The following is a 22,241-nucleotide window of genomic DNA, read 5'->3' on the forward strand; positions in this document are numbered from 1 at the left end:
ATACATTGCAGGCACTAGATTTGTATGAAAGTAGACATATTATATGAATATAAAAACATGGTATACTTTAAAATTTCAACAAACACGTAACAAACAAATTGTTATTGCAATATGTAACATATTGCAACGTATTTTTTTAAAAACATATCTCTAAGCTGTACTTTGGCTACACAAATCAGTTAACAATTTTAGCTTTGCTTTTGCTAGCTACATTCTTATATATGGATGTACATATATACATACATATAAACATTTTTATAAATTTTTAATTGAACTTTTAGCTCATCCCTTTACTTTTAGTAGATTTTTATGATTGCTTTACAACTTAAGCCGACTCTTGTGCTTGTCTATATTCAAACACGCTGCCACGTGGGGTTAGCTCATGCTTTTCAGCGTGTGAAACCACTTTGCCACTACTTGCATCTTCATTTGGCACTCCATAACCACCACCGCCCGGCGTTTTGAGAATAAAGAGATCCTGATGTATAAAAATATGCACACATTTCATTAAAATCTGTCAATTTGTTGCCAAACAAGATACTACTCACCCCTGTCTCCACATCTATGCAGGTCTTTCCGCCCAGCGAAATGACACGCCCATCCGGTTTGCGCAACAAGTTCAAGCCTCGCTTGGCTGGTAGTCCACCTGCCAGCCCATAGGGTTGCAGCGTACGGCGCTCCGTCAAAATTGACAGCGTTACTGGCTTACGGAAAAGCAATGCACGCTCAACACCTTCACCGCCGTGGAATTGGCCAGCACCACCGGACTGATCGCTGCGCAAGCAGAACCGTTTCAGTATGATTGGGTAACGCACTTCCAATATCTCTGGATCAGTTATGCGCGTATTGGTCATATGTGTATGTACACCATCTGCACCATGCCATGTAGGTCCCGCCCCAGCGCCACCGGCCACCGTCTCATAATAGCCCCACTCTTCATCGCCAATCGTAATGTTGTTCATGCAGCCACATGAAGCGGCACAAACGTTGAATGTTTTCAGTACAGTATCGACGATACGCTGAGAGGTCAACACATTGCCGCCTACCACAGCTGCACCCTCAGAGGGATCTAACATAGAGTTTTTCGGCACAATTACTTTAATGGGCGCCAAACAGCCCTGATTTAGTGGCACATCATGACCGACCATGCAGCGCAAGCAGTAGATAAGCGCAGACAAAGTAATTGCGCGCGGCGCATTGCAATTGCCCCAAACTTCCGGTCCCGAACCGGTGAAATCGCACAATGCATTGCCTTTCTCCGGATCGATTTCCACGCGCAACTTAATAGGTGAACCATCATCCATGAACTCGACCGCCTCCAACGTGCTGATGCCACTACGTGCCAGCACATTCTGTGCAATTTCCTTGAGCATATCACGCACGGCGACCTCCGCATTTTGTTGTATATAACTCATGTAGGCCTGTACGACATCCAAACTGTAGCAATCAATGAGCTCGGAGACGAGCTGTATGCCCTTGTGATTGGCCGCGATTTGCGCTTTAAGATCCGAAATGTTATCGGGTAAATTGCGTGTACCAGTTGCGCCTTTTGCGCCGGTTGGTGTGGTTAGACGTTCAACAATATTTTTCTCTTGGAATACACCATTTTCGACGATCAAAAATGATTTAAAGGCAGCACCCTCCTGTGCAAGCGATGTGGAGTGTGGCGGCATTGAGCCAGGCGTGATGCCACCGATGTCGGCGTGATGGCCGCGGGACGCAACGAAGAACACTGGTTTCGGTTGATCACTGAAGGAGAGTTTAACATTTTATTGTAAATTTTTATAAATTAAAATGAAGATTTCTTTGATTAAGAAAAACAAGATGAAAGCAATAAGTAACAGGCGCTTATAAACTCCTCTTTCTATTTGCGGCCTGCGTCTTGATGTTGCTCCACAAATGGAGGAACCTACAGTTTTAAGCCGACTCCGAATGGAAAATGGTTTTTATGAGGAGATTTTTCATGGGCTATTTTCAGAAATACACTCGGACGTTTGCCAATGCCCGCCGCTATTAGAAAAACTTTTTTTTTTCATTTTGCTGTCTCATGTAAGGGGATTCGAACCCACGCACTCTCGAATGGTTGTCACGCAACTACCCATTCGAATACGGCGACCGAATTAAATGTTACTCACCGATAAAATACTGGCGTGATGACTGTCAAATCTGGCAAATGCGAACCACCAGCTTGTGGGTGATTGGCTAAAATAACATCGCCATTCTTCAAGCTATCGCCGCGCACCTTCAACTGATATTGCACTGCCTCCTGCATTGCACCCAAATGCACAGGTATGTGTGGCGCATTGCTCACTAGACCACCGTCGGGTCCGAAGAGCGCGCATGAAAAGTCAAGGCGTTCTTTGATGTTTGTGGAAATCGAGGTGCGCTGCAGTACTCTGTAAGCGAACAAACTACATTTTCAGCACATACAGTAAATTAACTATTGATTTCGTGTACTTGCCTGCCCATTTGCTCGGCAATACTCATAAAACGATGACTAAAGATGCTGAGCTGTATAGCATCGAGCTTGCAGTCGACCACGTTGCGATTCCCGGAGCATACATTGATGACGAGATCACCGCGCGTCGTCACTTCTGCCACACATCCCGGTTCTACCAGTATGGTGGACAGCTGATCAATTAAAATCGCTGGACCAGCTATTTTACATCCAGCTAGCAGATTTTTTGTCAAGTATATCGGCGACTCATATGCGCCTTGCTCAAAGAAAATGCGCGTAACACCCTCAGGTGTTGGTGTGGCTGTAACAGATTTGCCGATGTCAGCTTCTACTGGTGTAATATTTTTACCCAAGCCGCGCACGCGTATATCATCGACAACGATGGCGCGATTTTGTAAAACAAAGCCAAACTCGGTGCGATACCGTTGAAGGAATGTGGCGATGAAATCGCCGTAGGAGGTAAGCAACGCATCGTCTTTATTTGTTGTGGTTGCCGGTGAGCACATTAAGGCACAATCGGTACCGTCATAACGCAAATGTAGAAAAGGTTCCAACTCAATCTTGTTGAATCCCTGCGATTTCAAGTTAGTGGTGCATTGGTCGGCCAATGCATCAAGGCGCGCCTTGAAAAGATCGGCATTTCCGGCCGAATACTCTAAACCACAAGGTTCTTGTGTCTCCTGCACCACATCGGCAAGCGCCATACCGTAAGCGGAGAGCACACCAGCGTATTTGTGCACAAGCACCTGTTTTTGTTTTGTTTTGAAATTCAATAAAAAGTTTTGAAATTAAAAAATTGCTCAATTCCTTTTCCAAAGTCTTACATTACCTTGCTTATGCCTAACTCACGTGCAATGGAGCAAGCGTGCTGGCCACCAGCGCCACCAAAGCATGCCAACACATGCTGTGACGTATCTAAACCGCGTGCTTGAGTCAGAGCTCTTATGGGCCGACACATAGCTTCATTGGCAACGCGTATGAAGCCCAAGGCCACATCTTCAACAGATAATTCCTTCACATCGCCATCACTTTTCAGGTACTCATTAATCACTATTCGCAATTGCTCGAATTTTTCTTTGGTTATGGACAAATCGAGCGCTTCATTTTCTTTAGGACCAAATATTTTTGGAAAATATTCAGGTAGCAAACGTCCCAAAATCAAATTGGCATCAGTGACTGTTAATGGACCGCCCTTCTTGTAGCACGCCGGACCCGGATGTGCACCCGCAGATTCGGGGCCGACCACAAACAGACCAGAACGGAAGAAAAGCATAGAACCGCCACCAGCTGCTACAGTATTTATGTCCAATTGGGGGGCTTGTATCGTAACACCGGCGGTCGTACTTTCGATCACATGCTCATAGACACCTGCATAACGCGAGACATCGGTTGAAGTGCCGCCCATGTCGAAACCAATAAGTGGCGCGTCCGTATCATGCGCACCCGTCATTGCGTAGCCCACAACGCCACCTGCCGGACCAGAAAGTATGGCACGCGCGCCACGAAAGTTTTCCATACGCACCAAGCCGCCATCCGATTGCATGAAGAGAACATCAACGCCGTCCAATTCTTTGTGAAACCCTGATTTGAAGCTAGAAAGAGATGAGATAAAATAATTTACTTATCAGTTTGCATGAGAGTATTATGGGTGCGCCAAAAACTTGAGCAGCTAACAGTATTTCACATATAAAAAATATTAAAAATAATATTTTAAATCTGCACAACGATTCATTAGTATATCTTAATTTGATAAGCACAATTTTATTACCTGTTGAGATAACGTTCAACGTGCGGTGTTAGATACGCCTCGGCGCAGGCCGTATAGCCGCGCGCTACCAGACGTCGCATCGGCATAGCTTGGTGGGAGAGTGTAATATGCGTGAATCCCAACTTCTGTGCTATTGCACCTACTTGTAATTCATGCACTGGACAAGCAAAACTATGCGCCAGCACAACTGCCACGCTAGTGATGCCTTGTTTGCGAACTTCTTGCAGAGATTCACGTACAGCCTCTACATCAACAGGTTGCATTTCTAAATACTTTGCACCCGATGTACCTTCAAGCACCTGCCAAGTGTGTTCTGTAAAAAATATGACAACATTAAACTGCTAAATCATTATTGTGCAACGAAATAGTAATTACCTAACTTGCATCGATTCGCTTGTTCGGGCACAATGCGACAGCTAATTTCTACAACCGTTTTATAGAGGTTTGATGGTTTCCGTATGTTGAGGTCGAAGATTTTCGGACGCGCTTGATTGCCAATGTAAAGCAAATCGCGGAAGCCCTCGTTCACCACAAGCGCCACAGGATCTCCTTTCCGCTCCAACAAAGCATTCGTGGCTACAGTTGTGCCCATGCGTACCCAACCGATTTGACTAGTATCCACAAGCCCTTCTGCAGTAACATCACTGCCAGTTTCCTTTGACGAGAAATGGTCAAATATAAGGATAAACCATTTAGTTAATTTAAATCAATTAGTTAATTATGTATGCTTTTCACTTTTGTATGTGGTCGCAGTTACATACCTGTTTTAATATGCGTCGTATTCCCTCTCTGGGAGCGTCAGTGTACCGACGAGGATCCTCCGATAACAGTTTTAATGTTCGCACTTGGCCATCCGGGCGTATGCAAAGAATGTCGGTGAAGGTACCACCGCGATCAATTGCAAAGCAATATTTTCCACTTGTCGTTATTTCTGACATTGTAGTGTATTTCACCAACCACTCTTTGCTATTCAGGCGGAATTAATTTTTAAATTCGTATAAAGTAAACACGTCCGATCTACTTGAATGACAATGGATTCTGTGTGTTCAACTGCTTGGTGCTCTGCTATAAACCGCATCAGACAAAGTCGAAAACGATAACAAAAAACAAACAACAAGTTGTTGGAGATTAGAAGACGTTTTAGGCATAATAACTTATTATGCAAATGTAATCAAGTAAAACTTTGATAAAAAATGATAGCAGAAGTGATAGCGGCAGTGAGTGCTACCATATGTTCGCCGTGGCCTATTCGTGCGTCGAATTTTGATTATCGATAAATGCCGACGCAACATTTTCAGCGATTGTGAAATTCCGAATTGAGAACAATATAAGCTTTCCAACGGATTTGTTTGGCAACAAACTTTCCAGCTCTATAATTACTTATAGATTACAACACGCTCGATAAGATGAACTAATTAAAATCAAGAGAGTTCCCATTAACAAAAGCGTTCACGTTTTCAAACGCCAAACAGATATAAAATCAATATAGCTCACATTTTATTGTTGCATTATATGATATGAAAATTTTAAAACACTGGTAAAATTTAAAACACTCGATCCCTTTTGCAAAAAACCGAGGATTTAAACATATTCTTTTTATGTGAAGCACACGGGTTTCCTAGAACTCATTTTTATGCAGCAAATCTAAAGAAAAAAAGCCAGGCCAAAATGCATTGTGCGTGGAACAAATAGAAAGCATAACTTAATATTAGAGGTCATCCAAGCTCAGAATTATGTGACCTCAATGCAAACTTTGTACATAGAAACATGGAACGCTTATTGTTTTGTTATAGAGTTTTCTCGCCCTGTTCACGTTTTAAAGCAGTCAATGCGTACAAAATGTTGTTCACGTTGTGGAGTGTTCACCTTGTCGAGCGTGTGCGTACACATCAGTATAAACAGCGCTGTGGCATGTATCGAAATTTAATTATCGATAAATGCCGACGCAACCGTTTGAGCGATGGTGAAATTCCGAATTGAGAACAAAATATGTAAGCCTCTCAACGGATTTGTTTGATGGCATACTTTCAAGTTTTGTAATTAATTCTAGATTATTAGCATAACAGCACGTGCTGGTTTTTAAAAACAATTAATGACTGGCTTCTGAATGTAATCAACTTTTGTATGTTTTTAACTGCTCATACTGTTCAGAGAATTCGTGTAAATAAAGGGTAATCAGTTTAGAGTTATTGGGTTATAATTTAAAATAAAACAACGAAAATTTAAATAAAATCTAATAAATATTTTATTTAAAATAAATACTTATAAATTTTTTTTACCTTTCAATACATATGTACATACAGTGGCACAGTAAAGTCTACATACCCCATTGAAAAGCGAGGTTTGGAGATTTCTGTGAACATTGTAGCATTAGAACATATTCCAAACAAATCCAATCTAAGAACAAACAATAAATTTTAACAAAAAAATTGTAATCCAAAAATATTTATTAACAAAAACAAACAAAATTCATTTTCCAAACACCGAAAAGTCTGCATACGGCTTTGTAGTGGAGTACACAAAATGCAGTTCTGTACTCAAACAGTGCTACCAATCACTTCAGGCGTCTTTACTAGATACCGTTAGTTAGAAAGAAGTTTAGTTCTTCGATATTAATATTGTAGCTGTGTGAATTTAACCAAAATGGGTAAAGAAATCTGGGTTAAAGTACGTGAGCTAATTTTGAAATATTATAAGGAAAAAAATCTTTAAGAGAGATTGGAGAACTGGTCGGACATCCAAAATCAAGCATTCAAACAATTATTCGGAAATATAATCACACTAATATTGTAGAAAACAAACTAAGAAGTGGTCGCCCACCTAAACTGACTCCTCGTGCTAAGCGAAAAATATTGTTAGACGTGCAAGAAAATCCAAGAATACAAGAATAACAGCAATAGAAATTGCAACAACCCTGAAAAATCAGGATATTGCTTCAGTGCATCCAGAAACGGTGAGACATTTATTGAGAAGCAAAATAAATATGGAGAAACGAGTCGAATTTGCTAAGAAATATATTGATGCATACTAAGATTTTTGGGCTAATGTTTTATTTAGTGACGAAAGCAAGTTCAACTTGTTTGGCTATGATGGCAAACAAAAAGTATGGCGTCGAAATAATGAAGCATTATTGCCCAAAAACTTGCTTCCTACGGTGAAGCACGGTGGTGGCTCCATAATGGTTTGGGGCTGCATGTCAGCGGCTGGGGTGGGTAATTTAACATTTATTGATATTAATATGGATCGCATGGTAGATTTGGACATTCTCAAAGATAATTTGAAGCAATCCGCGAGTAAAATGGGTCTTACGGCGGGTTGGTACTTTCAGCAAGATAACGACCCAAAACATACCGTTGGTGTTGTCAAAGAATGGCTACTATATAATGTGCCTCATCAACTTCATTCCCCACCCCAGTCACCGGATTTGAACCGCATAGAGAATTTTTGGGATGAATTGGATCGTCGCATTAGGAAAAGGACAATTAAAAATAAACAGGACCTCAAAAATTTTTTACTTGAAGAGTGGAATTTAATTTCGAATAATTACATAAAAGTATTGGTAAATTCCATGCAAAATAGATTAAATGCTGTTCTAGGCTGTTCTAGCAAGTCGTGGCGGACCCACCAAGTATTAATTCTGTTGTCTTTTTATTTCCTTTTAAGTGAAACACATTTTTTTTACAAAGTATGTAGACTTTTCTGTGTTTGGAAAATGAATTTTTTTTTGTTTTTGTTAATAAATATTTTTGGATTAAATTTTTTTTGTTAAAATTTATTGTTTGTTGTTAGATTGGATTTGTTTGGAATATATTCTAATGCTACAATGTTCACAAAAATCTCCAAACCTCGCTTTTCAATGGGGTATGTAGACTTTACTGTGCCACTGTATGTATAGTTAATACTCATGATCGGGTACTTTTTCCCCCGGGCCCGGAGTTTTCAGAGGGGCTCGGACTCGAGATTATACGTATTTATATGAATTAGACATGATTGGAAAGGGCCCGCAATGCAATTTTCCCCCGGGGCCCGGATATGCTCTCTACGGCCCTGGGTAGGTATGTCTAATATATTATCTGCAAAAGATGTGGATGGACACGCCCTCAATGAACAGCAGTCGAAGTGAACGGTCGTGTTTTATTTTGCTCGCTCTTACCGTGGAGAATTAAACTTTTGCTAACTGCCTTAAGATACTGGTGTTGGTCATGAAATTTCTTGCTAAGTTTGTAAAAAAAAAAATTTATAAAATGTGTGCAAAAGCGGATTCATAAAATTTGTGTGCGTGGTTGCCTACAAAACTCTTCAAATTTGGTATCGTCAATTTCACGCCTAACTGAGGGGGTTAATGGCCTATATATTTTGTTTTCCAAACATAAAATGCTGAGTCATCAATTGTTGCTGCAAAAGAGGATTCGACTGTGCCTACGAGTATGCCCTCAGCTGATATTTCTAATATAACTGACAATCATAAAACGAATGCTCTCTCGGCTTTATCGTATGCACGTAGTACATGGCTCTGGTACTGTCATTACTTTGCGTAGTTCTACTCAAGGCGAATTTATTACCGGGGAAAACTATTTTCCGAATTTTGCCTGCGGTAAAAAATCTTTTAAAATTATTTACTACTGCATTCGCTTCCTCCAATTGGATTCTTTATCTCTGCTTTCAATCGCCGCATTTCCTTTTTGAGCTCGGGAATTTCTAACCTCATTGAGGAACCCACTGCAAAACTAGAAGCACATTTGAAAATTGTTATGTTTTAAATTGTCAACGAATAAATGCTGCTTTTGTTCACTTACTCCGTTTGAGTTTCACTATCCTTAACCGACGCTTTACTTACGGGTAAAGAAATAGGCAACCTAATTATACTAATTAATATATAATATTACGTTATAAAATTAATTAAATCGTTATTTTATACATACTTATGTGGCGTATCAAAATTTTGTTCAACGTTAGGTATTTTTTCTACCATCGCGAAATCGGACCTGCATTTCAATCATTTCTTTATAATTTTTTCTTTTTTCAACATCTACACTTACTGTGTTTTCATCAAAATACCGGAATCAGGTATTTGCCACTTCAAACTAGTCCTATACAAATCATTAAAATTGACACTTCTTATAAACTAAAAGATCACCTAATTGTTCAAAATCTTCCACTGGAATCGGTGGCATTTCATTTGAGGTTTGGGAATGGCTTTGGGCAACAATCGTACGGTTTGGCCCGTGTGGGCAATATCCGCCTGGGCACACACTACTTTTGCACATACTTTGCACTTTTTCATTTTGGTATACAGTAGGCTCTGTTTTTATGCGGTAGATACGTTCCGCAAGAAACAGCATAAAAAAAGCTACTAGTAAAACTATAGATACGTTTCAAAAGTGCTAAGCACCGCATAAATCTGAAATAATGTAATAAAATCGCATAAAAAAGGGCACTAGTCCCATATTATTACTATAGATACGTTTCATAGACCGCATGAATCTGAAATAATTAAATAAAATCGCACAAACAAAATATTGTATTTTTGAAAATTATATCTTTATTTAAGAAACGTCAGAATCGAAAAATAAATTTAATTCAGAAATAAAATCAGACAATACCCACATGTTGCGCGTTCGTTTAGGATTTGGCGTCAAATCACTTTCATCACTTGAGGAAACGTACACGTCTGATCTAGATAGTTATGCAGGCGGTTCCATACTTGTAGGGTTAGCATTTCTGATGTAATCTGTGATGAGTTTTTGCTTAGCTGGCTTAGAATCTTGTTTATATGTATAATTCCCGATAGGTCGACATGCATTTTGTAATTAAAAAAAAAACCGCACTATTTCAAAACCGCATACAAAAAAGCCGCATAAAAACAGAACCTACTGTATATTATTTTAATATTGATTTCAATTCAAATTTAAAGATTTCAACGTACAATCACAAATGTAAACATACGAATGTAAACATACCAATACAAACAAAGCATATCATTTTCACGTACGCCATATCTACGGCGAAAAATTCAGCTGAGTGAATGCTGTCACCTATAATAAATCCACCTTGGTTCTACTGCTACTATCGCTGCTGCTGCTGATCTATCGCCTTCGCGCTTTATTTGTGTAGCTAATGCTTCGGCCACACGCTCATGCATTTGCTGTCCAGCAGCTTATATGTGTGCATGTCGGGTGACACACGTAATTGCTTCGTGTCACACATACTTGTTGTCGGCTTTTGCATGACCAACATCCAAAATTTTAGATATTAGCGTCATGCTCCCGACACGCACACATATAAGTTGCTGGACAGCAAACGAATGAGCGTGTGGCCGAAGCATAAGAATCTTGCACCTATTTCCGGTGCTAATGCGTTTAATTGTCAGCATACGAATATGCACTCGGCTTTGCCATATTCGATTTTTTTTTTTGTTGGCGCTAATACTTCTACAATTATTGCTGCTGCTGTTGGTCTGACACCTTTGCACACTGCGATTGATCACACAACACTTATTTCACCGATGCCTGTGAACACTGACTGGGCGAAAGTTGAGAAAGTAAAGGTAAAAAACAATTCAGAATTGTTGATTCACATTTTAAAACAGAGCTGGAGGAGATTAACCGCATGAAGTTGTTGCATCTGTCGTAGTTCATGCCTTCTGTCTCAGTGAATAAAATTATTGATTTTATTTGGAAACATGTTGCTATTGATAAGCAACATATTTCGGGCTATGCGTTGGTTAAACAGCATACAAAGTTGAGTAGCTTGAATAAAGTTAAATTTAAGCTTGATCTCTCAGCTGACTCATATAATAAGCTGCTTTCACCATATTTTTAGTCTGCAAATGTAAATATATGCCCCTTTCGTTTTTTGGAAAAGAACAAAAACAACAAAATTTCCACTCATATTTGAAATTGAAATTTGAAAAGGTCGAGCCAAGGAGCACCAGGAGATTTGGTGGCTCCTAAAATTCTCAGGCTAAAAAGCCCATTGTATTTAAAGCTCTGGAAAGAGGGTAGATAGTGAAGGAGGGAAGGAGAAAAGATAGGAAAGAATAGAGACAGAGATAGATATAATATAGTTAGTCCTGTGAGAATTTTCCAGATTCTTCGGCAAATCTGTAGATATCCTCCAGTTTTAGAGAACGAATATTACTCATTCTCATGACATCGGAACCCAAAACTCGTAGCCGTGCAGGACACTTACAGAGAAAATGCTCAGTGCTATGCGCCTCCTCCAAGCATGACAGGTACACTGGGTTCTCAATGATTCCAATGGTGGTCATATGCTGACCCCATGGGTTGTGTCCTGTAATGATACCGACCATCAACCGAACGTCTTTCCTTCTAAGTTTTAGTAGAAAGTTTGACAGTTTTCTGTTCGGACTTGTTACAAAACACTTTGCATTGCTTTTTAAGTAGATTGCCTACATAATCGTTGATCCAATTCATGATTCCCTGGCCCTTGTGGGGCACCGCTGATCCACGGTTAGCCAATTCGTCGGCAATTTCGTTTCCTTGAACAGCGGAGTGTCCCGGAACCCATATGTGTAAGTACAAGCCTGTTTTGTCTTGCGACAGAATTAAGCGTCTTCTTACATTCTTGAACAATCTTCGCGTTCTCCAGGGCCCTCAGTGCGGCCTGACTGTCACTGAAAACTCCAATCTGTTTCCCGCTCCGTCTCCTCTCGATTATCCATTCGGCTACCTTCAGGATGGCAAAAACTTCTGTTTGGAAAACAGTTGCCATGCCCCCCATAGCATAGTGATACTTTTTACTATCGTTTAAGTCCACTCATATTTAGTTTCGCTTGAGAATGAGGATTCTCTATTAAACCAATTGTTGTAACAGCATAAACATTCCATAACATTATACGAGTAGGAGTTTGTGTGATTCCATTTCAAGGCTAGTGGTACGAAAAGAAGTTGACATACTTAAAGCCTAAAAACTGCACGATGCAAGGCGACTTTTTTGAGAATATTCAGAAATAGAAAAATGTTAACCAAATACTTACCCCCTGAAATCTTTCCCATTGCACCACAATTTGGAAATAAAAACTATGGATTTTGTTTTTTTTTTGGGCGCACGAAATAGATTGAAATTTTTTTATTTAATTGCGTTTTGTGGTGACAATAGCCGTGTGTATGTATGTAAGTCTGTCGTATGTGTGTATATATCCCTTGTCGTAGCACATAACACGTAACGCAATAACACCCTGTTTTAATTTTTTATTTATTTATTGTTAATTCATAATTTAAATATGCATCATATCAATTAATACTTTTCTTTTTTTCCTCAGTTTGCTTTGAATATTTTTTCTTGCTGAACAATTAGTTGATAAACCTCGGCCAATTCTTGTTATATTTGTTGTTAATTATTTTGCGTTGGCTCTTTCTAACCCAACATTTTCAAATTCAACACCTGTTAGCTTTTCACATTGAAACATGCAGTAATTAATAGTTGTGGCATAACAGTTAATTACGCGTAATTGCTTTATAAGTATGTTTGCTTAATTTTTCTTTTAAATTTATTTATTCTGTTTTTTGTTTGAATTAGTTGCTTAAAATGCATTTAGTACCGTTGCTAACATTTAGGTATGTATGTGTATATATAATTTTAATTATTAATTATTTCAATTTTAATTTTTCTTCTTTTTGTTTCTTTTGTTTTTCTTTTTTTATTATTTCATGCGTTCACATTTAAAAACATTTTGATTCCATTGGTTATTCGTTTCTTTTTGGTTCACTCTTAAAGCGCTTGTTTTGCAACCATATATACATATACAATTTATTTGCTTTTTGTTCATTAATTAACACTAATTATTTATGTATGTGTAAATTACATTGATGTTAATGTTATTGTGTGTATATATATTTTTTTAGGGGGTAATGTTTTAATTCGCTTTATTGCAATGTTTTGATGTTTATTAGAATGCATAAGCACATACATACACATGTGCAATCATGTATGTGTGCATTCACACAAGCGAAATCAGGCTTAGAGAGCGCGAAAAGTGTCTGTTGATTTATTTGACAGCAATGAAAACATTTTTGGCGACATACATAAATGCTAAGCGAATGGCAACGAATGTATTTTGATTGCCGATTGAAAAGCTGACAGCCTCTGATTGCAATTGCATGAATACACCCTATTTACAGTTACATACAGGATTGCAATTATTATTTTTTATTATAGGAATGAGTGTTAAACAAAATATACCATTTAACTTATAGTGATTAACTGTAGGTACTTACTTTTAATGTCCCTACATAATTTCTGTTTTATTAAAAAATCGGTGTTTTATATGAGAAATCATTTACTTGGTAATTAAGATAAGTTTTATTGCTCAAATCATTTAAAATAGTTAAAAAATTACCAAAATCAATAATTCAATACAACATATGTAGGCGCATATTTCCTATAATAATGGTAAATGGAGATTAAAAATCCAGAAAACAAAATGAAATGGAAAAATTTAGCTACAGAAAAAGCAAAAACAAAAACAAGGTATTTTTTAAAAATACTTGTATGTAAAATATGTATTTACGTATATATGCATGACGAAAACTAGTTTAAAAAAATTATTATTTTTGGAGCCTGGATTCGAATTAATTGCATAAAAAGTGGTCCTACTTAAGAAAATTTTAAAAGTATTAAAAAGAAATAAAAAAACTTAAAAAGAGAAAATTAGAAATTAAAAAGTTAAAAGTATGAAGAAAGTATTCGAATGGCAGGCTTATCACCTACCCTATCCGAAACTAACGCAAGACTAAGTCTAGTCGAGGCCCTATGCTCCCAAGTGGATTGAACAAGAAAAAAAGATAGCTGAACTTAACCTATAAATGGATAAAACTAATGTTACCTGTCATGACCGACCGACTGTCGTAGATCCTCCTGTCATTAAGCAGAAGGGACTCTGGGCAGCTGGTTTAACTAATGACGGGCCATTTTCTATGGGCGAAGCACATGGAAAAGGTAGGCAACTCATTTGGTGCAGTCTGCTCAGCATGCGGAGAGGAGAATGAGTCAGCGGACCTCTTTCTGTGCGTCTGCCCGGCCTTCGCTCGATTCAGGCTTGAGGTCTTTGGAACTGATGTATTAAGAGCGGCCCCCTTGGCTCCTTGGCACCACAAGATCTACTCAGATTTCTTCGGAGGTCAGGTAGATTTAAAGAAAATTAAAATGGGAATACGGGTGTAGTACAATGGACTTGATGTTGTCTGAGTGCTGTACTTGCTGGTTGATTTGACAAAATAAAAAAACCCTATAAACCTGAACCGTCAACCATCGTAAAACAATGACACGCAAAAACAAGTACTAAAAATAAAAATGAAATAAAATAAAAAATAATAAAAATTGCAAAAGTTTACTATCATAATATAAAAAAGAGTACAAAAAAGTAATAATAATAATAGTAGTAATACAGGGTGGCTGATGAAAGCCGCTACCAAAAAAAATTGAATAACTTTTTTTCTTTTTAAGTTATCTGTTCCATTTTTGTTTTAATTTGCAGATTGATCTTTAAAATTTATTAAAATGGATAACTGGGACACGCAATCAAGAATTTGGATAGTCCGCCGCTATCACGCACTGGAGTCCGTAGTTTTGGTACAGAGAGAGTACAGGCGGATGTTTGGCGGCGATCCCCCGAGCAGATGGACCATAATGAGACTGGTGAATAATTTTGCTGAGCAAGGAACAGTCGCAAGAAGGTCTTATCATCGAAACCCACCAGTTCGGACGGAGGAAACGATCGCTGCTGTAACTGCAGCTATACAAAGCAATCGAAGGGTTTCAACAAGAAGCTTATCTGCTCAACTTGGTGTCAGCCGACAGTCTTTGCAAACAATAATGCACAAAGATTTAGACTTATTTCCCTACAAAATTCAAATGGTTAACAAACTGAATGCAGCAGACTTGCCGATTCGCTTGGAATTTTGCCAGAAGATCCTGCAAATGGTGGAAGAAGACCAAAACATGTTAAACTGCCTTTTCATGTCTGATGAGGCCCATTTCGATTTAAACGGCAATGTGAACAAACAAAATTGTCGAATATGGAGTACTTCTAACCCACAGATACTCCACGAGACGGAATTGCATCCTCTTCGCGTGACAGTGTGGTGTGCGGTTTCTTCACGCTGTATTGTCGGGCCTTATTTTTTTGAAGAAAATGGTCACACCGTTACGGTTACTGGAGACCGTTATTTGAAAATGCTGAAAGAATTTTTCCATCCAGAACTACGCCGAAAGAGAATTCCTTTCAACTCTGTGTGGTTTCAACAAGATGGGGCAACGTCTCACATAGCCCAGACTGTTATGACAGAGTTGCGACGAAAATTTCCCAATAAACTGATTTCAAGAAACTCCGAATTTCGTTGGCCCTCCAGGTCGCCTGACCTTACTGCACCTGACTTTTTCTTGTGGGGTTTATGTAAACAAGAAGTTTATAAAACAAAGCCAACAAATTTGGATGAACTAAAACAATCCATTCGGGCAACAATTGCGGCTATTCCTGTCGCAACTCTCAAAGCTGCAATGAACAACTTTTTACTTGTGTCAACGAGCATGGGGGGCATTTAAATTCAATTATTTTTAAAACTAGTTAAGCTACATTTAATAAAATTTAATGACCTTCAACTTGAAAAAAAAAAATAAATGAATTCCATACACTAAAAAAAAAGTTATTTGAGTTTCTTAATGTAGCAAAATTCATCAGCCACCCTGTATTAAAAATAGTAAAGCAAGAGCAAAACTAAAAATAACAGTAATAATAAAAATAATTTTACACTATTATAAAGGGTCTTTCAAAATTGACGCCTACAGATCAATAGAAAAGAACTCTTGGATGGTATCTTTTTTGATGTCATTTTTGTCAAGTAGACAGATGTAAAATTTTACACGGCAGAACAACGCCCTAAAATTATTGAAACTTATCATGAAAACGAAATTGTAGATGAGATTACCAAACCCGCTGTTTACATACAGTTCGAACAAGAACGACATACTGAAACCTTTAAATATGACATCGCTGCGGACATGAACACACGGATAGACAGGAGGTAGAATAATCTAGCCACTTGCAAAACCGCGAAAATCACGTGTACACAGAATGCAGATAAATACGCCCAATTCGTGCTAGCTCTGTCTAGAAAAGAAAGCAGAACTATCGTAGGTATACTGACAAGTCACAATTTGCTAGTGGCACACGCATACAAGATGGGAATTGCAAACAACGATAGCTGCAGATTTTGCAATGAACTATAAGAGTGAGGGAAACGCTAGAACACCTTCTATATTTTTGCCCTGCAGTAGCTAGAACCCGAATGAAATGTTAAGGAGCTCTACAATATGCGAGGTTAGAACGTCTCTCGGGGTTAGAGCTTCGGAGCTTACTTAGATTCGCAAAAGACGCAGGCTTATGCAAGGAGACGTAAGGGTCAAGCTCCATCTGGTACCACTAAGGACCAATAGGTCTATGTGATGGCTTTCAGCTAGCCAGGTCAACCTTACCTAACCTATTATGAAAATGGAGAGCAATATATGGCAAAATTCATGAATAAGGCGAAAATTCAAAGGTTGGGGGTAGAAAAGGAAATTTGTACATGTTTTATTTCAATACAACATCTAGGCGTGTCTTTTGTATCAAAATACCCATTTATAATTTACATTAAAATAAAGTTATATTACTATTTTATTTTATTTTGTTATAGCAAATGAAATAGCAGTAGAATAAAAAAAAATTGTAAAAAAAAAAAAAATAAAAATAATTGAAAAATATATGTGTTTTAAAAACTATGTTTTTATTTTATTTTTATTGTTACATTTTTTGTTGTTGATATTTTCGTTTAATTATTGTGTGGGCGCATTTATTGTTTGGTGCTTTAGTTATGTTTGTAAATATGTATTTTAAATATGTTTCCCATTAATAGATTTCCAACGCACACGCATACATAAAATGTAGCATGCAATACATAACCGATTTGTAACATACATTCATATGCATATAATTTTTATTTGTTTTTTGTTTTTGAGTTTGCCTTCATTCAATTTTTGTGGAAGCAGAAAGTTGAGCGATGTTCTGTGCGGAAAGGTGGTCACAATTTTTTTTTTTTCAATATTCATTCCAGGATTATCTTTATTAATCTTTTGTCGAATTAGGTATTACTCGTATTTAAATTTACTCGATTTTATTTGGATTCAATATTTTTTATTTGGATTCAATATTTTTTATTTGGATTCAATATTTTTTATTTTCTTTTATTTAGTTTATTTATTTTTATTTATATTTTAATTCATTTCATTTAGTTTAATATTGGTTTAATTGATTTTTTTTTCATTAAAGGATAACCTGCAGTGTGCACCTTGAAATATAATACGACGTGACGAAAATATATTTGTAAGGCTAATAGTGAAAGTAAAATGAAAACATTTGTCAATTTCATGTCGACAATTTTCGTTACCCTCGAAAATATTTCGAATCATCCGTGTTTGTATAATAAATGGGTGGAGAAAGAAAAGCATGAACTAATGCCGTTTATAAACAAAATAAAGAGCAGGTGGCCAAGAATGCTCTCTTGAGGAACGCTCAAACTGGCAACGGAAGTATCAGACGAAAGGTGGTTTACAGGAACAACGCCCCACCTGTGACACATATGTATGTAACTTACGCCAATTAAAAAAAAACAGAATGGAAGTCTAGGCACTTGAAAGTGAGAAAAGTGGGAAAGCAGCAGATTTGCGGAAAAGCGGGATCTGAACACAAATCTTTTAATGAGAAATATAGAAAGCCATTCTAAAGTAATGTGAAAGCGGTTCCTGTGAGCGATAGTTCCAAACAAGGTGGAGTTTTTAGTACATCCCAGCTGGACGTCCCATTTTGACGATGGTTTAGACGTCGCATGGGGCATTTTAAATGCTCTCACCCGCGAAAAAAAATTTAACTTAATTTAATTTTGTTGTGTTTCATTTTATTTAATTTTTTATTATACCACTTTTATTAATTTAATTTATTTTAATTTATTTTATTTCATGTTATTAAATTTTAATTTTAATTTAATTTTATTTATTTCTTTCTATTTTATTTTATCTTATTTTATTTTTATTATTATTTTATTATTTTCATTTACTACTGTGTCCAAAAAATAAGGTGACATTTGATTTTAAACTGCGCGCTTTGAAGGATTAGGAGAATTCTTTTTTTTTTTAGGTTGGTAGTACTGTGAGTGACATCTATGTCAAATTTCATGTGAAATATTCATTTACTGTTTGAGATACGCGTCGTTTTGTGAGCTGCTAAAAGTGAGTTTCTCGTTTTTTGCAATGTCGAAATTTGTTGAGCAAAGAATTTGCATTAAATTTTGTTTGCGGAATCAATTTTCGGATACGTTGAGGATGGTGCAGAAAGCCTTTGGTGATGAGGCTATGTCTAAAAAAAATGTTTACAAGTGGTATAGTGAGTTCCAAGCCGGTCGTGAACGTGTCGAAGACGAAGAGCGTCCTGGGCGACCATCAACCTCAACTGACGAAGCTCACGTCCAACAAATCAAAGATTTGGTGTTGAAAAACCGTCGATTAACGATTAGAGACCTTGCTGATGATGTTGGCATATCGAAAGGCTCAGTCAATACCATTTTGAAGGATGTTTTGGGCCTCAAGCGCGTCAAATCTCGACTGGTACCGAAAACATTGAATTTTTTGGACTCGTAATTCGTGATCATTTCATCAAAAACTCAACCCATATCGTTCCGCAACCACCGTATTCACCTGATCTGGCACCGTGCGACTTCTGGCTGTTCAGCAGGCTCAAAAGACCGCTCCGGGGATACCGTTTTGACACGATAGAGGAGATTCAAGCCGCAACGAAGACGGAACTGAAGGCCATCCCGGAAAGTGACTACAACCAGTGTTTCGAAAATTGGAAAAAACGTTGGCATAAGTGCATTGTGTCGGGAGGGGATTACTTTGAAGGGGATGAAATTGATTTGGAAGAATAAATAAAGAATTTTCAAAATAAATACAATGTCACCTTATTTTTTGGACACAGTAGTATATCATTTCATTTAAACAGAAAATATATCGACCATCATCTAGAAGTACTGGGTATACCATAAAAATGCATAAATTTGATCAATATGACCCTTAAACACTCAAACGCTAAAGTATCTAATAATGAATGGCGAAATATCTGACGAATTCGAAATGAAATCCGGCTTGAGGCAAGGTGACTCACTATCAACGCTTCTATTTCGTGTAACACTGCATTCAAGGTCGCACAATATTTTATAAATCGACGCAAATATACGCATACGCATACGCTGACGATATTAGGATTCTTTCGAGAAATAGGGAGGCTCTTCAGAACGTTTACATGCGCTTAGTGCAAGCTACAAGACCAGCGGGCCTCAATATAAATGAAGAAAAGGCGAAGTACATGACACGATCCGTGCATGATAGTTACATCAGAATCGGAAGTTATGTTTTTGAGTTCATGCAAGAGTTTAAATACTTAAGCGTAGTACTCACCATAAATAAGGATATGTCCTTATCTATACAAGACCGTACTCAGGCAGCTAACAGAGCATATTGTGGCCATATCAAACTTATCAAGTCTTCATTGATATCAAAGGAACAAAAACTACAGATTTACAAAACTATAATAAGACTGGTTCTCACTTACGGCTGTGAAACATGGGCCCTTAAAGTTAATGACGTGAATTTACTGATGCAATTTGAAAGTAAAATTTTTAGAAGAATATTCGGTCCTATACGATTAGAAGACGGCACATACCGTATACGGTATAACCACGAGCTCAGTGTATTATTTGCGGGAGGAAATGTAACGCGGCTTATTAAGTTCCAAAGATTACGGTGATATGGACACGTTTTAAGAATGAGCTGCGAAAGAACGACCAAAAAAGTATTTGAAGCAAACCCTGAAGGAGCAAAAAGGAGAGTCCGGCGGCGGAGACGATGGTTGCAACACGTAGAAGACGATATACGCGGACTCTCGAGAAGAATGGAGGCGTATTGTAGAGTAGGCAATGGTCCACCCCGGACTGTAATGCCAAGATGATGATGATTTTTATATTATTTTGCTTTATTTCCATTTATATTATTTTATTTTCTTTCATTTAACTCTCTTTTATTTAACTTTTTTATTTCACTTTAATTTAATTTAATTTAATTTTGTAATTTAATTTAATTTAAGTTAATTTAATTTAATTTAATTTTATTTTATTTTACTTTGCTTTATTTCTTTTTGATTTATAATATATTGTATTATTTTATTTTAGTTAATTTAATTTAATTTTATCATATTTTATTTTATATTTTATTTTATCTTATTTTATTATATTTTATTTTAATATATTTTATTTTATTTTGCTTCATTTTACTCTCTTTTAGTTATTTAACTTTTTTATTTCCCTTTAATTTAATTTAATTTTTTAATTTAATTTAATTTTATTTTATTTTACTTTGCTTTATTTCTTTTTGATTTATAATATATTGTATTATTTTATTTTAGTTAATTTAATTTTATTTTATCATATTTTATTTTATATTTTATTTTATCTTATTTTATTATATTTTATTTTAATATATTTTATTTTATTTTCTTTCATTATTGTATTATTTTATTTTAGTTAATTTAATTTAATTTTATCATATTTTATTTTATCTTATTTTATTATATTTTATTTTAATATATTTTATTTTATTTTGCTTCATTTTACTCTCTTTTATTAACTTTTTTATTTCTCTTTAATTTAATTTTTTAATTTAATTTAATTTAAGTTAATTTAATTGATTTTAATTTAATTTAATTTTATTTTATTTTATTTTACTTTGCTTTATTTCTTTTTGATTTATATTATTTTATTTTAGGTGATTTAATTTTATTTTATTATATTTTATTTTATTTTATATTTTATTTTATCTTATTTTATTATATTTTATTTTAATATATTTTATTTTATTTTGCTTCATTTTACTCTCTTTTATTTAACTTTTTTATTTCCCTTTAATTTAATTTAATTTTCTGTTATATTCGTTTTAAATTAATTATTTTTTCATTTTATTCTATTTTAATTTATTTACATTTTATTTATTTATTTTTATTTCATTCTATTATTATTAACTTTTGTATTATTTAACTTTTTTATTTCCCTTTAATTTAATTTAATTTAGTTTTTTATTTATATTAATATATTTTATTTTTATTTTTATTTTATAGTATTCTTTAATTTTATTCTGTTTTAATTTATGTTAATTTATTTTATTTTTCTTCTATTTTATTAAATTTTGTTTTTACTTTGTTTAATTTATTGTGAATAAATTAAATCTTTTTTATTTGATTGCGTCAATGCATTTTCTTTTAAAGCATTCCACTGTGTCAATAATCGATAAATCGATTTGGTTCCATTCTCTTCCTTGCATTGCTTTGAAACCATTGCCTTGGGCGGCTAAGGACGCACTGTATCCTCTTCACGGAAGCAACGCCTGTTCATCGCTCAGCTTTGTTGTATAATATATATGTTTGTATGTATGTATTTAGTATGTGGGTATTGCATGCACCTACTCTACCAATACAAGTACATATACTATATATATAGATATATATTTGTTTGTTTATTTATTTATTTAGTACACACATTCATAGCAACATGAAACTAATTGCGTTTGCAAGTCTAAAATCGTAAAAAATTATGTTAATACAATATAAATATATAATATTTCTTTAAAAATTTGTAATGTTTTAAAGTAATGCTTTAAAGTAATTTCGTTTGCTGTTTATGTCTCACATTAAAGTTTTCCACATTAAATTGTAATGTTTATTTTAAATCTTAATTTATTTTCCCATGTTTATTAACTATATTTAAGTAATATGTTTAGCTTTTAAATATTTATATTCATATTTTTTTCATGTGATTTTTTTTAATCATTTATAATGTGAATATGTAGAGTAAAACAAATTTTTGCGTTGTCAAGACATTTTTATTTCAATTTGTTTTAAGATTTTTCTTGTATTTG

At 35.8% G+C, this 22,241-nt stretch overlaps 1 protein-coding gene across 1 annotated transcript; it reads right to left on the minus strand.

Annotated features, from left to right (window-relative positions):
• Window positions 1-246: 246 nt before the first annotated feature.
• On the minus strand, window positions 247-5,542 carry LOC129244615 (5-oxoprolinase). The gene is made up of 8 exons (XM_054882339.1): window positions 4,988-5,542; window positions 4,602-4,881; window positions 4,227-4,539; window positions 3,288-4,050; window positions 2,462-3,204; window positions 2,136-2,396; window positions 549-1,749; window positions 247-478 (listed from the first exon to the last, which is right to left on the minus strand). The coding sequence occupies exons 1-8, from the start codon at window positions 5,162-5,164 to the stop codon at window positions 326-328; spliced, it is 3,891 nt and encodes a 1,296-aa protein (XP_054738314.1). The 5' UTR covers window positions 5,165-5,542; the 3' UTR covers window positions 247-325.
• Window positions 5,543-22,241: the final 16,699 nt, after the last annotated feature.

Source organism: Anastrepha obliqua, chromosome 4, assembly GCF_027943255.1.
Source record: "Anastrepha obliqua isolate idAnaObli1 chromosome 4, idAnaObli1_1.0, whole genome shotgun sequence".
Classification (NCBI taxonomy): Eukaryota; Metazoa; Arthropoda; class Insecta; order Diptera; family Tephritidae; genus Anastrepha; species Anastrepha obliqua.

What these genes read in the sequence shown, in the direction of transcription:
- LOC129244615 (XM_054882339.1), bottom strand. Translation starts at nt 5,164, where the DNA reads ATGTCAGAAATAACGACAAGTGGAAAATATTGCTTTGCAATTGATCGC. An exon ending in TACGACGCATATTAAAACAG is followed by an intron (nt 4,882 to 4,987) that starts GTATGTAACTGC and finishes TTCTCGTCAAAG; the next exon opens with GAAACTGGCAGTGATGTTAC. An exon ending in ATCACGCCAGTATTTTATCG is followed by an intron (nt 1,750 to 2,135) that starts GTGAGTAACATT and finishes ACTCTCCTTCAG; the next exon opens with TGATCAACCGAAACCAGTGT.